The sequence below is a fragment of the Brassica oleracea genome, chromosome C3 (assembly GCF_000695525.1).
Source record: "Brassica oleracea var. oleracea cultivar TO1000 chromosome C3, BOL, whole genome shotgun sequence".
Lineage (NCBI taxonomy): Eukaryota > Viridiplantae > Streptophyta > Magnoliopsida > Brassicales > Brassicaceae > Brassica > Brassica oleracea.
The window spans coordinates 5,981,400-5,999,305 of record NC_027750.1 but is presented as its reverse complement, the minus strand read 5'-3'; the positions used below and the strand labels follow the sequence as shown (position 1 = coordinate 5,999,305).

General features: G+C 36.4%; 5 protein-coding genes and 2 pseudogenes across 11 annotated transcripts; 5 read left to right on the top strand and 2 right to left on the bottom strand.

The window, feature by feature from the left end:
- The first annotated feature begins 1,370 nt into the window (after positions 1-1,370).
- LOC106333052 (high mobility group B protein 6-like) lies at positions 1,371-3,708 on the top strand. 7 transcript variants are annotated; one of them, XM_013771535.1, is made up of 9 exons: positions 1,371-1,819; positions 1,905-2,100; positions 2,206-2,252; positions 2,334-2,400; positions 2,484-2,632; positions 2,712-2,786; positions 2,859-2,943; positions 3,067-3,121; positions 3,431-3,708. In XM_013771535.1, the coding sequence occupies exons 5-9, from the start codon at positions 2,556-2,558 to the stop codon at positions 3,478-3,480; spliced, it is 342 nt and encodes a 113-aa protein (XP_013626989.1). In that variant the 5' UTR covers positions 1,371-1,819; positions 1,905-2,100; positions 2,206-2,252; positions 2,334-2,400; positions 2,484-2,555; the 3' UTR covers positions 3,481-3,708. The 7 variants fall into 7 exon arrangements, 3 of the variants coding, with proteins under 3 accessions (XP_013626989.1, XP_013626988.1, XP_013626990.1); XM_013771534.1 differs by having other exon boundaries at positions 1,377-1,702; XM_013771536.1 differs by having other exon boundaries at positions 1,378-1,702; positions 3,215-3,708.
- Positions 3,709-4,744: 1,036 nt separating this feature from the next.
- On the top strand, positions 4,745-8,338 carry LOC106333047 (probable LRR receptor-like serine/threonine-protein kinase At3g47570). Its single transcript, XM_013771530.1, has 2 exons — positions 4,745-7,431; positions 7,804-8,338. Exons 1-2 carry the CDS (start codon positions 4,770-4,772, stop codon positions 8,151-8,153), a joined length of 3,012 nt encoding a protein of 1,003 aa, XP_013626984.1. The 5' UTR covers positions 4,745-4,769; the 3' UTR covers positions 8,154-8,338.
- Positions 8,339-8,826: 488 nt separating this feature from the next.
- On the bottom strand, positions 8,827-10,160 carry LOC106333051. The gene is made up of 5 exons (XM_013771533.1): positions 10,036-10,160; positions 9,692-9,798; positions 9,433-9,514; positions 9,246-9,337; positions 8,827-9,117 (listed from the first exon to the last, which is right to left on the bottom strand). The coding sequence occupies exons 1-5, from the start codon at positions 10,075-10,077 to the stop codon at positions 8,970-8,972; spliced, it is 471 nt and encodes a 156-aa protein (XP_013626987.1). The 5' UTR covers positions 10,078-10,160; the 3' UTR covers positions 8,827-8,969.
- Positions 10,161-10,340: 180 nt separating this feature from the next.
- Positions 10,341-11,242, top strand: LOC106329186 (mannose-P-dolichol utilization defect 1 protein homolog 1-like). The gene is made up of 2 exons (XM_013767799.1): positions 10,341-10,542; positions 10,614-11,242. The coding sequence occupies exons 1-2, from the start codon at positions 10,399-10,401 to the stop codon at positions 11,181-11,183; spliced, it is 714 nt and encodes a 237-aa protein (XP_013623253.1). The 5' UTR covers positions 10,341-10,398; the 3' UTR covers positions 11,184-11,242.
- LOC106329185 (uncharacterized protein C24B11.05-like) lies at positions 11,194-13,324 on the bottom strand. The gene is made up of 9 exons (XM_013767798.1): positions 13,214-13,324; positions 12,820-12,905; positions 12,656-12,721; positions 12,455-12,552; positions 12,328-12,365; positions 12,146-12,233; positions 11,783-12,064; positions 11,619-11,684; positions 11,194-11,543 (listed from the first exon to the last, which is right to left on the bottom strand). The coding sequence occupies exons 2-9, from the start codon at positions 12,878-12,880 to the stop codon at positions 11,391-11,393; spliced, it is 852 nt and encodes a 283-aa protein (XP_013623252.1). The 5' UTR covers positions 12,881-12,905; positions 13,214-13,324; the 3' UTR covers positions 11,194-11,390.
- A 1,178-nt stretch (positions 13,325-14,502) lies between these two features.
- On the top strand, positions 14,503-15,869 carry LOC106333389 (annotated as a pseudogene).
- LOC106329740 lies at positions 15,841-17,251 on the top strand (annotated as a pseudogene).
- The last annotated feature ends 655 nt before the right edge of the window (positions 17,252-17,906 follow it).

Here is a 17,906-nt window from a genome sequence, read left to right as displayed (position 1 = left end):
ATGCGGAGACGAGAAGATTATAGACTAGTAAAAGTATAAATCTCATTAAAAATTTCCACATATACAATGTTGTAATGATATATATGTGTACATCGTTTTACATATCCACATGTACAAAAGGGTGTGTGCGAACTAGCTGTACATTGGTTTACATATCCACATGTACAAAAGGACGTTCAGCTTTTCTTCCTTACATATTATACACCGTCATGAATTCTTCATATTAAAGTAGCTCAATAATGAACATATCTACATGTTTGTTTACCAATACTGACATGTACATTTTACCATGGTGCAAAATTCAATTAGACATTTACGAATTTATAAAGAAAGAAACTTGGTTTTGGATGGTTGTTTTCTGTAGCGTGTTGTACACTTGAGATGTTTTATGTACAGCATGTTCGTGTACACCAAAGATGTTGTACACCACCATCGGAGATGCACCTTCACATATCTCTAAAGATAGATCGTGTAATAGAGAAAATGATTTCGTAAAAAAAATTTGAAAAAAAAAATTTAAGAAGCAGATTTCAGTTTTCTAAGAAATTGAGTATTTAGGAGGAAGAAGGCGAAAGGGAACGGAAGAGGGATCCACTTTATTTTTCATGTATTTTAACCATTAAATATATAAATGAAATTGACTTTTTCCAATACTATAGATCTGGACCGTCGATGTTATAAACCATAAAAGAGATCCAATGATTATGAAATGAGACAGATATAAGTCTTGTCATAAAAATCAAAAATAATCTGGGCCATTGAGAAGGGAGTGAGATGTGTGGTTGTGATGTTTTCTCGCTAATATTACATTTAGTTAGTAACTATGATAGTCAGATGTTAGCGAGTTAGTTTAGAAAAGGAAGAAGCTGTTAGGATAAAGTGTGTTAGTACAGGAAACTACCCTAGAGTATTATAAATAACTTAAAATTGTCCTAAGGTGTAATTATTTTTGAAAAAAATGTGGTAGACGTCGAAGAAGTAAGCAAAAGAGAAAGTTACGGCCGTTATTTTGATGGCCTTAAGAGTAAATGGCGAAGCTTTATTTTCTGATAGAACCTAAGAATTAAATCTCTGATATGGGAGGCTGTGTACATAATCTTATTTTGAATCAGACGCCAAGGATTTCCATATACTCACTCTTGCGGAACTTGGTTTGAGTCACCTCTTGAGCTATCATCATAATCTGCGTCACCTCTTGAGCTATCATCATAATCTGATTTCAAATATGTGTTTCTTAGTGTTCGAAATGTGTTTAGGTCTTTCAGACTTTCTCATAAAAAATTTTGAAGAAGATTTCCTATATGTTATGTGCACATTGGGAATGAAATCATAAAGGTTTGGTATTTAAATCAAGTAAAGACAATAATAAAACAAGTGTTTCTTTTGGTGTTGACACATTAGACTTGTAAAGGCAGGAGAGATAGAAATGTCAATAACTGAAAAACATAATCCAATCAAAATATAAAGTGGAGAATTTTAGAGCGAGAGATCAGTTCATCGTTCAAGAACGATGCCTAAGAAAATGTTGCGAAGTCGAGGAAGATCTGTTGGAGATGCAGACGATGTTGTAGAAGATGAGATCTTGAAAGATAAGACGGAGGAGTTGCTCAAGGACAAGAACGATATTCTGAGGAAGACGGAGGAGGAGCTCAGGACGGAGTTAAAGAAGAATCAGAAGATGAAGGAGTTCAAACCTAACATGGTACGGTCTCTAGATCTAGGACTTGGTTAGATCTCAGTTCTGTCGATACGATTGATCATTCGAGATCTGATAGAACGTTTCTTTGGGTTTGAGATTAGCATCAAGCACACTTTCATGGTTGGTTCTTCTTGTGTGTATGATATATATGGTTGCTGTTGACGATGTTCTGATCATTGATATGTAGTACTCATTTGGTTTCCAGGTCATTGCTAAGGAGACACGCGAAAGAGAGAGAGAGAGGCCATGTTCTCAAACGGTTACGACGGGGAATCAATAATGTTCTACGACAGTTGGTACCAGTGAGTTGTTCGATTTGAAGGAGATTCGGGGTGATGACGACAACATATGGATGAGTTCTTCTTTCTTTCCTTTTTAGCAGAGGATTTCTTCTCGAGAGGGTAATTATATTTTGATATTTCACGTGTTATGTTAATTTCAAGCACTGTGACTTTCTGTAAATGAAGTAATTAGCCTTTTCACCATTTGGGGTTGTGAAACTTTAGGTGTTGGGAGAGGAGAGCTGCTTTTTGTGAACAAGAACGTTGTGGAGGTAAAATCTCAAGTACTTTAAGTCGTTCTCTGGGTCTACTATTTAAAAAATGTTGAACTTAACAAAGGTCTGTTTTTATAGGTCGCAAAGATGACAAGAGAAGAGTGGAAAAAGTTGTCAGATAAACAAAAGGCACCATACGAAAAGGGTCTGTTCTTTTCGTATTTATACTTGCATTCACAGCTATATAAAAGCATGATAGTGAAGGAACTGAGGTGTGATATTAAACAGGTGGCAAAGAAGAACAAGGAGACATACCTGGAAGCAGTGGATGAATACAAAAGGACGAAGGAAGAAGAGACCATGAGTCAAAACAAAGAAGAAGAGGAGCTCACGAAACTCCTCATAAACAAGAAGCTCTCCAACTTCTTAAGAAGAAGGTGTAAACCAACAATCTGATCAAGGTCACTCATTGAATCAAACTCCCCTTTTAACTCACTAAAATTCATTACATAACAGGATCATCTTGCTGAAGAAGAAAGTGACCAAGAAGAAGAAGAACGAAAATGTTGACACTAACAAACCCAAGCTAACGTGTGACTCAAGTATATCATAAGCTTTCAATTTATAGAAGTTTCTAAACTGTTACAGAAAATGTTTCCACAGCAAAGATGCAAAGAAAGCTTTGACAGAAGAACATCCTCCGACGAGCAACTCGACAATCACTCCTCTAATCTCAGTGAAATTGAAGGTATGTACAATTTTAAATGAATCATCTGCTTTTAATAACTGCTACTGCTTGAACTCTTCTTGATTATGACAATGGGGGACTTAAAGCTGATCATGAAGGTGTTTACTTTTCTTCCTTTTGTAGGGACATAAGGTTAAGGCATCTGTCATTATATGCTTTACCTCTTCTGGAAGAGCAGGCAAGTTCATAACATCTTTTCCTTCAAATGTTTTTCCTGTTTTTGCTATTTGTAGTTGTCTAATGAATTATTTTTTTGTTGATCTCCCTGCAGGTTGATTGGAGGGACTTTGTAATATCAAAATTCTAGGGAGGATTCTTTGTTTGTACCATAGTCACATATATGTACTGTTTAAGTTTATTAACCCGTGTACTCTTATCAAACAAGTCTTTTAGGAGTTTTAGTTCGAACTTTTTTTCAGATTCTACCATATTATGTGAAAAATATGATGTTTTTCTGAAAAGGGCTAAAAATGTGATGTTGTTGCAGAGAGAAACAACAAGTGCCACGAACGAGTCAGTCCTCAAGCTTGCGTTTAGACCATGGGAAGCAAGCGGGAGTGATAAAGTTGCATGAGAGACAAGTGGTGTGTCAGAAAGTTGGTGATGCATGTGGTCAAGAATCATAGAGCTAGAGGATTGATAAAATGGGAGCTATAATCTTTTTCTTTCAATCCAGTGCCGAATGAGTATATTAATTTGTTCTCACAGATATATAATTTCATAAACAAGCTCAAATGTTGCTAAAATTACATTTTGCTTTGTTAAGATTATACGATCTCCCCACATATTTTCAAGCTCATACATGTCACAGATATGTAATTTCATGAAAAAGCTTATATATTGCTAAAACAACTTTAATATCATGCTTTAAACAAATATATATATATATATATATATATATATATATATATATTACAAAAATATGCCTTAGACAATAAAACAACAAATTTAGAAATATATAAAGATTCTTAAAACAAATTTACAAATTTACTAAAAGTTGAAATACAAAACAAACTCTATTGAAATCTACTAATTACAATTTTCACAAAAAAATTAATAACATTATATTTAAACAAATGACAATTATCAAACTAAACACATTTTAATAAAAAAATTAACATTAAAAATCCCTGCGGCATAGCGCGGATATTTACCTAGTTACTTTGTAATATAAATATACGAATAGAGATGATAAGAAAACAAAAATTTACTAGTTTTTTTATTAGGTTTCAAGTTTTAGCACCTCTGCAGAAAAATCTCTATAAAACATAAGAACTGATTCGGGAAAATGATTTACTCATTTGCCAATAACTTTATCCGTTACAATATTTGTTTGGATCATTTTACCATGTTTCCTTTTTCTAAAAGAGAGAAAGGAATTTGTTATCTTTATAGGACAAACTGTTATAAAATATTATTAATATATATATATGCTTTTCTTAAAAGTTTTAAGCAAATATTATTGATACACTATCAAGTATCAAGAATTATAGAAATTATATTATCCAAATTAGCTTAATACTAATTCAAAAACAAAATTTATATAATAGTCCCGCTGTGTGGGGCGGGTAAAGAGTTATATAATAGTCCCGTCGTGTGGGGCTGGTAATTCTAACGACTACTCATTACTTCTCTTGGGTATTTCTTGATCTTATTAGCTTCAGATATTTCAGAATCGCTTGTCTTTTTAGTCTTGACCTTATCTGATTTTCGAAAAGTCTTCTGTATTGAATGGGTCAATGTGAAAAATAATAGCCCCCAATAAACGTTTGGAATATATTCATTATACATTTTGCTCATCTCTTTGGAATCATTTCCTGCAAAATATGAGAAACATGAAACTCTTTCTTTTCCTTTCTTTCAGTGCTCTCATGTCACTTCAGGTATTGGGGAATAGCCATGAAACTGATAAGCAAGCATTACTCAAGTTAAAGTCTCAAGTTTCTGAGAAGAAACAAGTTCTGCTGTCTTCATGGAACAACTCGTCCCCTCTCTGTAAATGGATGGGGGTTACGTGTGGCCGTAAACACAAGAGAGTTACTCGTTTGGACCTCGGAGGATTCCAGTTGGGTGGAGTGATATCGCCATTTATTGGTAATCTTTCGTTTCTCATATCACTTGATTTCAATAATAACTCTTTTGGTGGAACCATCCCTCAAGAGCTAGGAAGCTTATTTAGGCTTCAGCACTTGAATATGGGCTCAAATTTTATGGGAGGAGGGATTCCAGCAAGTCTGTTCAACTGTTCTAGATTGTTGGACCTTTCTTTATATTCAAATAATCTTGGACAAGGTCTTCCTTCAGAACTAGGATCATTGAGGAAGCTTGTTAATTTAGACCTTGGTAAAAACAACCTGAAAGGAAAACTCCCTGTATCTCTAAGAAACTTGACATCCCTCAGAGAACTTTCCTTTGGTGAAAACAATCTCGAAGGAGATATTCCTGATGTCATAGCTAGATTGACTCAAATGGTGCTTTTTGAGTTAGCAATAAACCAATTTTCTGGTGTTTTTCCTCCTGCAATTTACAATTTTTCCTCACTAAAGTTTGTGGACATGTATGGTAGTGGTTTCTCTGGGAACCTGAGACCTGATTTTGGTAACTTGCTACCAAACCTTCGACTATTGTATATCGGGAATAATTCTCTCACAGGATCCATTCCATCAACACTTGCAAATATTTCAGCTCTTCAAGTTTTGGCCATGGAGCGTAATAGTCTGACAGGCAGTATTCCTCCGAGTTTTGCAAAAATACGATATTTGCAAAGACTACTCCTTAATGACAATTATTTGGGAAGTTTTTCAGCGGGAGATTTTGAATTTCTTGTTGGTTTGACTAACTGCACCCAACTGCAAAACGTAGATGTGTCATTCAATAGGCTTGGGGGTGACTTGCCTGCCTCCATTGCCAATCTGTCAATGAACCTCAACCAGTTATTACTTCAATACAATTCCATATCTGGAAGCACTCCTCAGGGCATTGGGAATCTCATAGGCCTACAAATATTAGCCTTTTCTGGAAATCTATTGAAAGGACCAATCCCAACCTCCTTTGGAAAACTTTCAGGATTGGTGGTATTTAGTGTGCATGCAAATAGAATGACAGGAGTGATACCATATTCTTTAGGCAACATCACTCGGTTGGAACATCTCTTTTTGTCCAACAATAATTTTGAAGGAACAATTCCTCCAAGTCTTGGTAAATGTAGTCATTTGATACGTTTATATATCAACAATAACAAGTTGAATGGTCTTATACCTCATGAGATTTTGCAGATTTCAACCCTTGTTTCCCTACGCATGTCAAATAATTCATTGACAGGCTCTCTACCAGAAGATATTGGACGACTTGGAAATATTGTTATGTTAAATGCTTCTCATAATAAGCTATCAGGAAAACTTCCAAAGACTTTGGGAAAGTGTCTCTCGATGGAAAAACTTGATCTTCAAGGAAATTCTTTTGATGGAATCATTCCAGATATAAGTGGATTAGTGGGTATTAAGGAGGTTGATTTCTCAAGCAACAATCTCTCTGGAAGAATCCCTGAATACCTCGCAAACTTTAGCTTATTGGAGTATCTCAATCTATCCTTCAACAACTTCGAGGGAAATGTGCCAACAGAAGGAAAATTCAGAAATGCCACTATTATCTCAGTTTCTGGAAACAAAAATCTTTGTGGAGGCGTCCTGGAACTGCGACTAAAGCCATGTTTTACGCAACCACCAAGAAATTCAAGAAAGAAACTTGTGATTGGGGTAAGCATAGGCATATCTTTGCTTTTGCTTTTGTTCATAGCTTCAGTTTCTCTTTGTTGGTTAAAAAGCAGAAAGAAGAAAAATAACAATGAAGCAACTCCTTCCACCTTGGGGTTTTTTCATGAAATGATAAGTTATCGAGATCTTCGAAGTGCGACAGATGGCTTCTCTTCGAGTAATTTGATCGGGTCAGGAAGCTTTGGTACCGTGTTTAAAGCCTTTCTCCCTGCCGAGAACAAGGTTGTTGCAGTGAAAGTTCTAAACATGCAGAGACGCGGAGCAATGAAGAGTTTTATGGCAGAATGTGAATCCCTGAAAGATATTAGACATCGTAATCTTTTGAAACTGTTGACAGCTTGTTCGAGTATTGATTTCCAAGGAAATGAATTCAGAGCTTTAATCTATGAGTACATGCCAAATGGAAGTTTGGATATGTGGCTGCACCCAAAGGAATTTGAAGAGATTTCCAGGCCCTCAAGAACGTTGACACTCTTGGAAAGGCTTAACATTGCAATAGATGTGGCTTCTGTTTTGGAGTATCTTCATCTTGGTTGCCATGAAACTATTGCTCATTGTGATCTTAAGCCAAGCAACGTTCTCCTAGATGATGATCTAACCGCCCATGTTAGCGACTTTGGTCTTGCTCAGATCCTCCTCAAATACGACCAGGATGCCTTTATTAACCAACTTAGCTCGGCTGGAGTTAGAGGAAGCATCGGCTATGCGGCACCAGGTAAACCTATCACACATATAATGTTTGATTGAAGAAAGCTAATACTTCTCGAAAGTAATATTTTTTTTATATTTTTTTCTAGTTCTATAAAGATAAAAAAATATCTATATCTTTAAAGTAGTTGCCCATATTTTTAAGAAACATTAACTGAAATATTTGAATTGATTAAATATTATGAGCATATAGTTATTAGAAAGTGTATAGTAAAAGTAAATACTAAAATTAATTGTAAACATCTATTATATTTTTAATATGCGTAAATACGGTAAAAAAGAAACAGAAAGAGTAAATTTCTGTTTAAATTTCTTACTCCAATCTCGTTGAAGAGTAAATTTCTTACTCCAATCTCGTTGAGTATGATTTATGGTGCAGAATATGCAATGGGAGGAGAAATATCAGTACATGGTGATGCATATAGCTTTGGGATTCTCATTTTTGAAATGTTCAGTGGAAAGCGACCAACCGACGAGATGTTTGGAGGAGACTTTACCCTCCGTAGCAGCATCAGGTCTGCATTGCCAGAGCAAGTTTTGGATGTGGCAGACGAATTGATTCTTCACAACGGTCTTAGAATTGGGTTCCCTGTTGCTGAGTGCTTGACAAAGGCTTTAGAAGTGGGACTTGGGTGTTCTGAAGAGTCTCCAGCAAACCGCTTGGGAATGAGTGAGGTTGTAAAAGAATTAATCTCAATCAAAGAGAGGTTCTTCGAAGCCAGAAGATGAGCTAGACGTTGAAGTGTTGTCTTGTATGCTCTTGCTCCTCTACAAACTTGAAGAAGACTTGCAGATGTATAATATATCTTCATAATTTGCTTTGAATGTTGTGAACATAATGCTATTTTATTAGTAGACAAAAGATGAATGTTGTGTTAGCAGTTTGATATTTGTAATTTTGGAATTTTTAACGGTAAACATTACTTTATCAATTTGATATGTAATACATGTTTACTAGTTTCTAGATGTTTCAAAACTTTAGCCTTGCCACCACAATCATTTAATTATCTCCACCCGCGGTAACTTAAGCAGTTAATAGCATATAGGTCATGAAGGGGTGCTAAAGAAATCGTGAGGAAATGTTACCATGAAGACTTTTTGATCGATAGCTATAACCATTCGATAGATGCTTCAGGATGAAAATGCAGAGCCATCTATGCTTTTTCTTGCTGGAAACCTGCAGAAGAGTTAATAAAAGACATCATTTGAAATTTTTTACTACTTCTGGTATTGTATAATCTGTTTGATCGAATGAATTGAATGCCTATTATTTCCTGCAGGTACATATAGTAATCAGGGGTTTAAATCATAAAGGAAAGAAAAGATTATTTCCTCATATATCTGAGCTACACAAGTGTTAAAACAACCAAGTAGAGTTCAAATTTTTTGGCTATAACTTATCAAACGGATACAGACAAACGAAAGGAGTAATCTACAACCACATATGAACCGATGTGCAAATAAGTTGCTGCAGTAAGCTAATTTGAACCATTGTTGGGTTGAGGTTTTGGTGGCTTAAAAACGCTCCAGGCCTCCTTCCTGCTCTTAGGTTTCTTGAAACCATCGCCTTTCTTGATGCTCGGTGATGGTTTTTTCACTGCTCCTTGGGGACTTGCGAGGATGGTTTTGTTCCTCAGACCGTTTCCTTTTCAAGTCACCACTTGTTTCCGGGCTTGGATTAATTTTCGGTTCACTGAAAGGGCATGCATAAAAATGTAAAGAAACAGAAATAAAACAAATGAAAGGTGACAGAATCCATCGCTATCAATAATGTCTTCATTTGTTGAGAACCAAAATGAATACAAAATGATGGGTACAGACCTAAAAGACGTTCTTCCTCTATTACTGCTAGAGCTTGTGGGAACAGAAGCATCTGTTTCTCGACCGATTATTATCGCCTCTTCATTCAGTTTCTAAAGAAAGACGAGTTTCATATTACACAAAAGCTCAACAGGATAAGAACATCAACCGTAAACTACCTCAGGCCTTAGCGTCCACAGAAACAAACCTCGATAGAGGGGTTGAAGGACTGAAACGACACGCGTCCTAACAAGGCTCCAGGTTGAGGATCCCAGTCTGTTATAACCACACTGCATCAATCATCATCAAATAACATATTTAGAAAACACAACCAAACACATGATATCTGATACTGACAAAGAAAAAACGAACTATAAAAGTTAATGTCATGATTCACGAACAAAGGGTAAACAACACATACACACACAACTACAGCAAACAAAACATTAACAAAAAAAAAAACAAACCAATTCTTTGCAACAACACTTCCGAGAGAAGAAAAACTCGCATTGGGCTCTTCATCAATCTTCTTCTTCATCTTCTCCTCTTTCGCAGCAGAAGATCTTTGCATAAACTAGAAACAAACAGCACCAACCAATATAAAGCTCATCATCAAACCAACTTGATTCTCAATCATACTAGTGTCTCTCTCTCTCTCTCTCACTCACAAACTGTAAGAGCTACACGATTATTTATAACGCAATTTCGTTACTGAAAGTTTGCAACTTTGATCCCAAATCAACTCTATAGCTTGTGATAAGCATGTGTGCATATCGATGGATAAAGCTACATGTAAAGATAAAACACAAACCTTTAGATTCCTCAAAGTACTACTAATCTCCCTCTTCGCCATTGTTGTAGCTTCTTCTCCAATAGAGATACCAACACAAGAGTTCCGGTTCAGGAGAGGAGAGGATGAACAAATCGAATCGAGTGTTATCGTTATATTAGGTTTAGTTTCCGATAAGAAGAAGAAGCTCCCTCCAAATTGACTACAGTTTAGGTTTAAATTAACTGGTAAAAGGTAACCGATTCAAACCGTACCATTTTGAAAAATAAAAATTGATTAGAATTGGTTTAGTTTTTGGGTATTTGAAACTAAACCGGATTCTAATCTGCGAAAAACAACAAGTCAACGAACAACAGCAACGTCCTTTCGCTCCAAGGATCAACGATGGAGAAAACGATGGATTATCTCGGAAACGTTGGGTCTCTGCGTAACGGCGAGTTTCCGGAGAAAGATTGTCTCTTTCCTCTCGTTTCTAAGCTGCTCGGTTACTTCCTCGTCGCTGTTTCAATGACCGTCAAGCTTCCTCAGGTTTGAATTCAACCAACCAAGAAGCTTCCTTTCTCAGCTTGACTAAGCTTATAGCGTCTGTATTTTTGTAGATAATGAAAATCTTGGAGAATAAGAGTGTAAGAGGCTTAAGCGTTGCAGCATTCGAGTTCGAAGTGCTTGGTTACACAATCTCACTCGCGTATTGTCTTGATAAGAAGCTTCCTTTCTCAGCTTATGGCGAACTTGCGTTTCTTTTGATCCAAGCTTTGATCTTGGTGGCTTGTAGCTATTACTTCTCTCGAACTCTCTCTGTTTCAACTTGGGTTAGAGCAGTTCTGTACTTTGCTTTAGCACCGATTTTGTTTACTGGTCGGGTTGATCCTTTAGTGTTCGAAGCTCTTTATGGTTCAAAGTATTTGATACTGCTGTCTTCGAAAGTTCCTCAAATTTTGAAGAATTTCAGAAACAAGAGCACCGGGCAGCTTAGTTTCTCGACTTGTTTGATGAACTTGGGTGGAGCCATGGCGAGAGTTTTCACCAGCGTTCAGGAGAATGCTCCGTTTAGTATGGTTATGGCTATTGTTCTTGCTGTCTCCATGCATGGTATCATCATGATTCAGATTCTTTTGTACATGTCAAAAGGAGAAGAAAAGCAAGTGAATGATAAAAAGATGTCATGAGAATCATGTAAACTAAAAGATGTTTACACTCATTTTTTTATATTATGGATTAAATAAAAACTCAACTTGTTTCATTACATTCCATGTTTCTCTCAAATAAAAGCTTTAGATTACACTTATTATTTTTCTCCTTAAAAGAGTGAGTAGTGATGATGAGAAATGTGTTACAATCAGCAGCTGAGAAAATGCGAGTGAAATGTTTTTTGTTTAAGCTATGGTTTCAATGGCAACCTTTTGCCTAGCTCTAATCTCCTCGGCTTTGTCGTCAACGGCATCCCACAGTTCAGGGAGAGCTTCACGTATGTTGTGAATATGCTCCAATGCAATATCAACTCCTTCAGCTTTGTGTGAGGTTCCAACCTAAATAATACAGTAACAAGAGGTCAGCGTTGAGATTGATAAGTTCTGTTTTAAGTCTCTGCTTCTTTTACTTACCAATACGGTGTGGAGACCCACACGTTTCCCGGTTTGAATGTTACGGATACTGTCATCAAAGAACAACTGAAAAAAAAACAACCAAAGAGTTTTGTATCTTATTAAGGTTTAGTGATTAGGTAATAAAAGAACAAGAAGAGGTGTAGATTTAATTGTGTTCTTACTGTCTTGTGAGGATTGATGTTGGTCATCTTGAAAACCTGTTCGAATGCTCCTTCAGATGGTTTGCATATAACCGGAGTCTTTGGGAGTTCGATGCTTGGGTCAGGATTTGCCATGTAACTGCTAATGTCGAACATCTCTCTGGTTCCAGTAGCGACCACGAAAGATTCAGTTTTGGTGATGGGGTTCAGAGTCTCGAAAGATATGATTCTTTCAAAGCAGTTCTCTAGGCCTAGCCTAGCAATGATCTTGGCTGCATGAGCCTTGTCTGCATTAGTGAAAACCTGTGTGCAAAAATGAAGATTGAGAGAGTATATAGGTGAATGGGAAACTAAAATGTAAGAGGTTAGTAAAAAAACACGTACAACTTTGCGTATAGGCAAGCTGAGAATAATGTTCCTCAAAACAGGGTCAGGCTTGAGTGTTGCGTATGGCAATCTCCCATGAACAAAACTGTGCAACAACAAAAAAGGAATCTCAAGTTCCATACGCCTTAATAAAAGAAGTGATAAGCAAAAATATAAAAGGGGGAGACTAAGTTGAGTACCGATGGAAATCATCATAGTCAAAGTCATAACCCACAGCCTGAAAGAATCAAAAACATTATAAACGAAGGGCTTGCAGTATACAGATAGATACACAACACAAGTAAAGTTACTGTAAAAGATACAAACCTTGAGACCAGCCATAGTTGTTCCATAGATTTTGTAAAGCGAAAGGCAAAGTTCTTGGACTTTATCTTCTTCAATGCCAAGTTTTTGAGTCATATACTCTACAATAGCAACAACAACAATAACAAAGACAGGTTCAGCTATAACATAAACAAACCAATCTTCAAGACAAGAAGAAGAACAAGAAAGAAATGAACATTATACCTTGAATGTTGTTTTTAACCAGCGTAGCAAGACCAGAACTGAAAGGGTAAAGAGTGTCATCTATGTCTGTATAATCAGAAAAAGGTTGAAACTTTAAACCACAATTTCTCAATCACAAATCAAATGTTTAACATTCAAAATAGTATTCATATTTATTCTCTTACCGAATAAAAGACAATCATACTTTGGTTCGGAAGTTTTCTGAAAGTTTTCCTCGTACGCCATTTTTAAATTGCAAATTGACAAACACCTGAAAACAAATTATTAACAAACCTTTAATCTCAAGTGGTTCAAAAAAAAAAAAAAACTTAAATCTCAATCTTATATCCCACAAAACTTGGAACAATGACAACAGATCGCACCAACATACATCTAAGTTTCTACCACTAAGTCATCACCGACAACGGATACATATATATAGATCAACTGAAAACATACACACTCACGAATCGAAAGCATCAACACAGTAAATGCTACAAAATGTAACCATCCAGATCGAAACAGTAACTATAACGAAAAGAAATTGAAACCTAACCAATGAAGAAGTGATTTTTTTACCTTTCTTTTTCTTTCTGATCCAATGAAACTTCGAGAGAGAATTAAAAGGATGGAGAAGATTTGAAGGAGAATATACTTTTTAATAAATAAATAATTATAAATAGAAGTCGAAATGTTTAGAGAGCCAAACGTTTCAATGGGTTTTCACGACACATCCATTGGTTGTCGTTCAATCTGGAGGGACAAAAGCTTTCTTTCACTCACGTCCACATCCCAGGATTTCTCCACGTGTCATTTTCTTTTTTTTTCATTTACTTTTCTAAGCGAGTAGTCGTACGGCACGCGTAGGTTTTAAGAGCCGACATCAAACACTTTTTCCAAAGTATAACGTGCGCCTTAATTTTATTCCTCCTTGAAACTCGGTTCCGGTTTACATTGGTGTACCACTCCGGTCTATACGTACCGGATACTATTATCACCAATGATGCTTTACACTGATTCTGAAAAAATGCACTTAGGTTAATGTTTGAATCAATATTCTTAAATCCGGACCGACCCGATGATTAGACATAGACTATAAACCAGTTACGTAGTCGGATTGGGCCTTAAAATAATTAAACTAGATAAAAATCATTAAAAATCCACGGTGGGATGAAAAAAACAATCTAGTTGATACTTCATATAATTTGTATTTGATATTTAGAAATATATGTTTTATATTTACTATAATTACTTTTAATTTATATACTTAAATTTATATATAAAATTGTAAACCAGGTATAATCATTCAAATTATATTGAACTGTGACTTAAATAATTATTCGGTTCAACTTAATGGTCACTTTTAAAACATTGGTTTGAATGTTTTCAGGTTTTGTTAATGAATTTGCATTTAATACAATAATTCTTTATGTTTTGTGTTAAAAACAAGTGTTTTGGTTTAAATCAATTTAACTAAACCCAATCCAATTTGAGTAAACTCAAACTGAAGATGGACTAATTCACTACATTACAAAAAAAAAAAAAAATTGTGTTTAAAAATAAAGAATTTAAATTTATGTTCCGGAGCCCGAAATTCGAACCAAACATGTAAAACCAACCATATACAGTATAATCTTGATAAATAATTAAATATAAAATAATAACTAAATATTATTTGATATCTCAAAACAGAAGAATCTGAATCAATTTATGTTTTGCGATATCTAGTAATATTGAACTAATATTTTGTATTTAAATTTTCGTTAAGATACCAAATCTGAACCTCTCCAATGAAGATATCCCAACATTTATTATATTAAAGAATCTCTAAGGACCCTATTTCTGGAACACTAAACTAAAACTCGATAGTAAGGAGATGATTTGATCTGATTTCGAGAAGGTTCGTTTTCAAAAAGTTTAACAATTTTGTAATTGGTTTGTTTATCACGTACGTGTTAGCTGCTTAATTATTATGCGTTTACGTGCAATTCCTCATAAAACATTCAATTATGAATAAGCACACGATCATTTGTTTCTGTCAATCAGATCACAACGATGGGCGTAAATGTTCCACGCGAATTGGAAGATGAAATCCTCTCAAGAGTTCCAGAAAAATCACTTGCAAGATTCAGATCTGTATGCAAGCAGAGGAACACGCAGCTTGTAGACGAGACCTTCATCGAGCAGCACTCGTCTCGTATGGACTACAACTATGACGATTATGGTGATCAACGTCGGATTATAATAAATAATGCTCGTAGTAGGTTATCTTCCTTGGACATGGTTGGTCCGTCTTCAGCAATCAACGACATAAGCCTCATAAACAGAAAATATCCCCACGAGATGCGCAACAGGATCAAAGTGTACAAGATTGTTCACTGCACTGGTCTACTATCAACCAGCTTTTGGTATGGAATCCGATGTTGAAAGAGACACGATGGGTCAAATGCGGCAGTGACTTCCATTGTTTTGATGATGCCTACGGTCTTGGATTCGTCCGCCAATCACCACCAACCCATCGCAGCTACAAAATCGTTAGGTTTCGATGTGCTCGTAACGACAGAGATCGACCTCCAAGGGTTGAATTCTACGAATTCGCTTATAATAGTTGGAAGGTTATAGCTGATATTACTTTTGATTGGCATCTTAAATTACCACTGTCGAACGTGGGTCTCTTGGGGGAAATCCATACTGGATTGGTCTTCGACAAAATGATGCTTTCATACAAAGCTTCGATTTTTCCAAAGAAAGATTTCAACCCTTGGATCAACAGCTTCCGTTTGGGTATAATGAGCATAATCCTATAGCACTGGGGACCTGTCGGGGAAACAAGCTTTCTGTTAGAGCAATGTCATCTAACAAGGAAGATATCCATATGGGTGAGACATTTGATAACACCTTGGACCATACTAATGGTCGTGACTATACCACATTTTCCTATGTTACATCATCCTCCTCCCCCGGCCCACAAGTAAAGATACGTGCATGGTTGTATCGTAGTCGCTTCTCTATAAGTTATTTTGTCGATAGAAACGACGAGACACTCGTCGTATCTGTATTTGACGAGGGTCCTAGGTCTGTTAGCATTTACAGAGTCAGAGACAAGGAGTTCCAAAGAGTTTTTGTAGACACAGACGGAAATTCGTGCAGCTACGTACCTAGTCTAGCTCATCCTCATGGATCCTCCAAGCAAGACACAACCCGCATATGATATAGGAAAAATAGATTCAACTAGGTGGTGTTATGCTCATCTTATGTTTTTTTTTTTTCTTGAACTTCTCACTTTTTTACAAGAAACGCTGAACAACACTCATCATACAAATAATGAAGAGCAACCTTATTGCATAGAACTTTAGAGGGGTTTACCGAGCTCAGAAGTTTGCGAAGCTCACTCACTCTCTTTGTCTGAAGTTTATCTGCTTTTCCTGTTTTCGATTCGAAACAAATATGAAGCTAAAAGAATTTGTCTGATTCTTGTCTTCATATCGGTCTCTTGAATTATATTTACCATGGAAGCTGTGCTTCTATGCTCTAGGGTTGTTCCTCGTGCGACTATTTGGAATCGAACCGGAAACTTTCGTTCAGTCATTTCAACAAACACCTTAAGTGCAATTCGCTTCCTTACAGATTCCAAAAAGACTCCATTACTCCTCAGCTTTGAGCTATTAAGGGTCCTTCAAGCTTGAGATATGCTCCATTCTCAGGCAGAAAAGGTTCGTGTGTTCCGCCAAGATGCTCGATTTCAACCCCGACTGTTTTCAATTCCGACAACCCTTTCCTGAGCTCACTGGTTGATAAAGTTCGTCAGCTGAAAGTTAAGCCCTTGAATGCTGTAAAGTTAACTCTTTTACTATCAATTTAAACTCTAGTTCCAAAAAGGTAGTGACTTTAGTCTTCAACCCCTTCTTCTGGATGTATTTCAGCTGGACATGGCTGTTTCTGGCTTTGGTTTATCGCTCTGTCTCTCGCGGGTTACGCCATTCACTTCACCAAGCCAACGCCTTTGAGCAGCTTGGTACAGAACTTCACTCTTCACATGGCTTACACTTGTGCCTAATCTTGAAGGCTGGCCTTTTGTGTTCTTCTTACACTTCTTCTTTTTTCAATGTAACAGTTAGAAAACGCCTCTATGGTCTAAGGTTTTGTTTGGTGTCCGTGTCATGGTTGGACATTGGCTTGCGGCTTTTGAAGGGCCTGAGCTTCACCGTTTATCAGGCGGTTGGGTTAATGTAGGGATATGGGGTTTGATTGTGGTTACAATGCTTATGCAATACGATTCAACGTTGTATCTTGCTAGATATTCTGAAAAGGTGGTTGTTCCAACGGCTGTTGTACAGTTTGGTCCTTATAGATGGATTATGCATCCGATATATGCTTTTACGATTCTTCTTTTCGCGACGTACTTCAACGCTCTGCGGGCGTCTTTGAGTCTGTTGTTTCTTGTAGCGGTTTGTTTGGTGTACTACGACAAGAAGGCAAAGCTGGAGGAAGACTTATGATGGAGAGTTTTGGGAAAAGCTATTTGGGTTATGTTAATAAGGTTAGCCACAAGTTCATTCCTTTTGTTTACTAGTGCGTTAGTGGAACTTGTGTTGTTGTGTCTAATTATCTGGTATCTATCAGTCAAAGATTACGGATGAAGATGAGTTGTATTGTTCCATTTTTATTGAAAATGGATATGCTTTTATGCTATTCGTGGCTCCCCTTAATTTTCTAAATCTCCTGATCTTAACTGATTCCCTGACTTCAAAAGTATATGAAGACATCCAGTTAAAATCTAAAGATGTTTACTTTCTGAGTGTTTTCGCCTTTACACGTAAGGAAACGCACAAGGAACAATCCAAATCATGATTAGTTTGATAAAGTGACCATTGTTAAATCTAATTATATTCCTAATCCCACTTGTTCCTTACTAATCAATCATGATTAGTTTAGTAAAGTTCTTTCTGCTGATTAACCTTTGATTAGTGGCCCTTTGCATCCCATTAAGCATCTCCACCTGGAAATGTTTCTTTAATTACTTATTCATAGTACTTTTGTGAAAAAAGGTTCGAGGTTTTGTGTATAAAAACATTTGAGTTCTTCAGATATTTCACATGAAAAAAACAAACTCTTTAGCTTTGTCCTCTATTCCTGACAGGCTGACACTTGTGCAGTGAAGTGGGCTTGTTTTGTATTGATGTGATCTATCTCTCTCTCTCTCTCTCTCTCTCTCTCTCTCTCTCTTTCTCTCTCTCTCCCGTTCAAAAGTCAATTATCTTCTAGGTTTTCT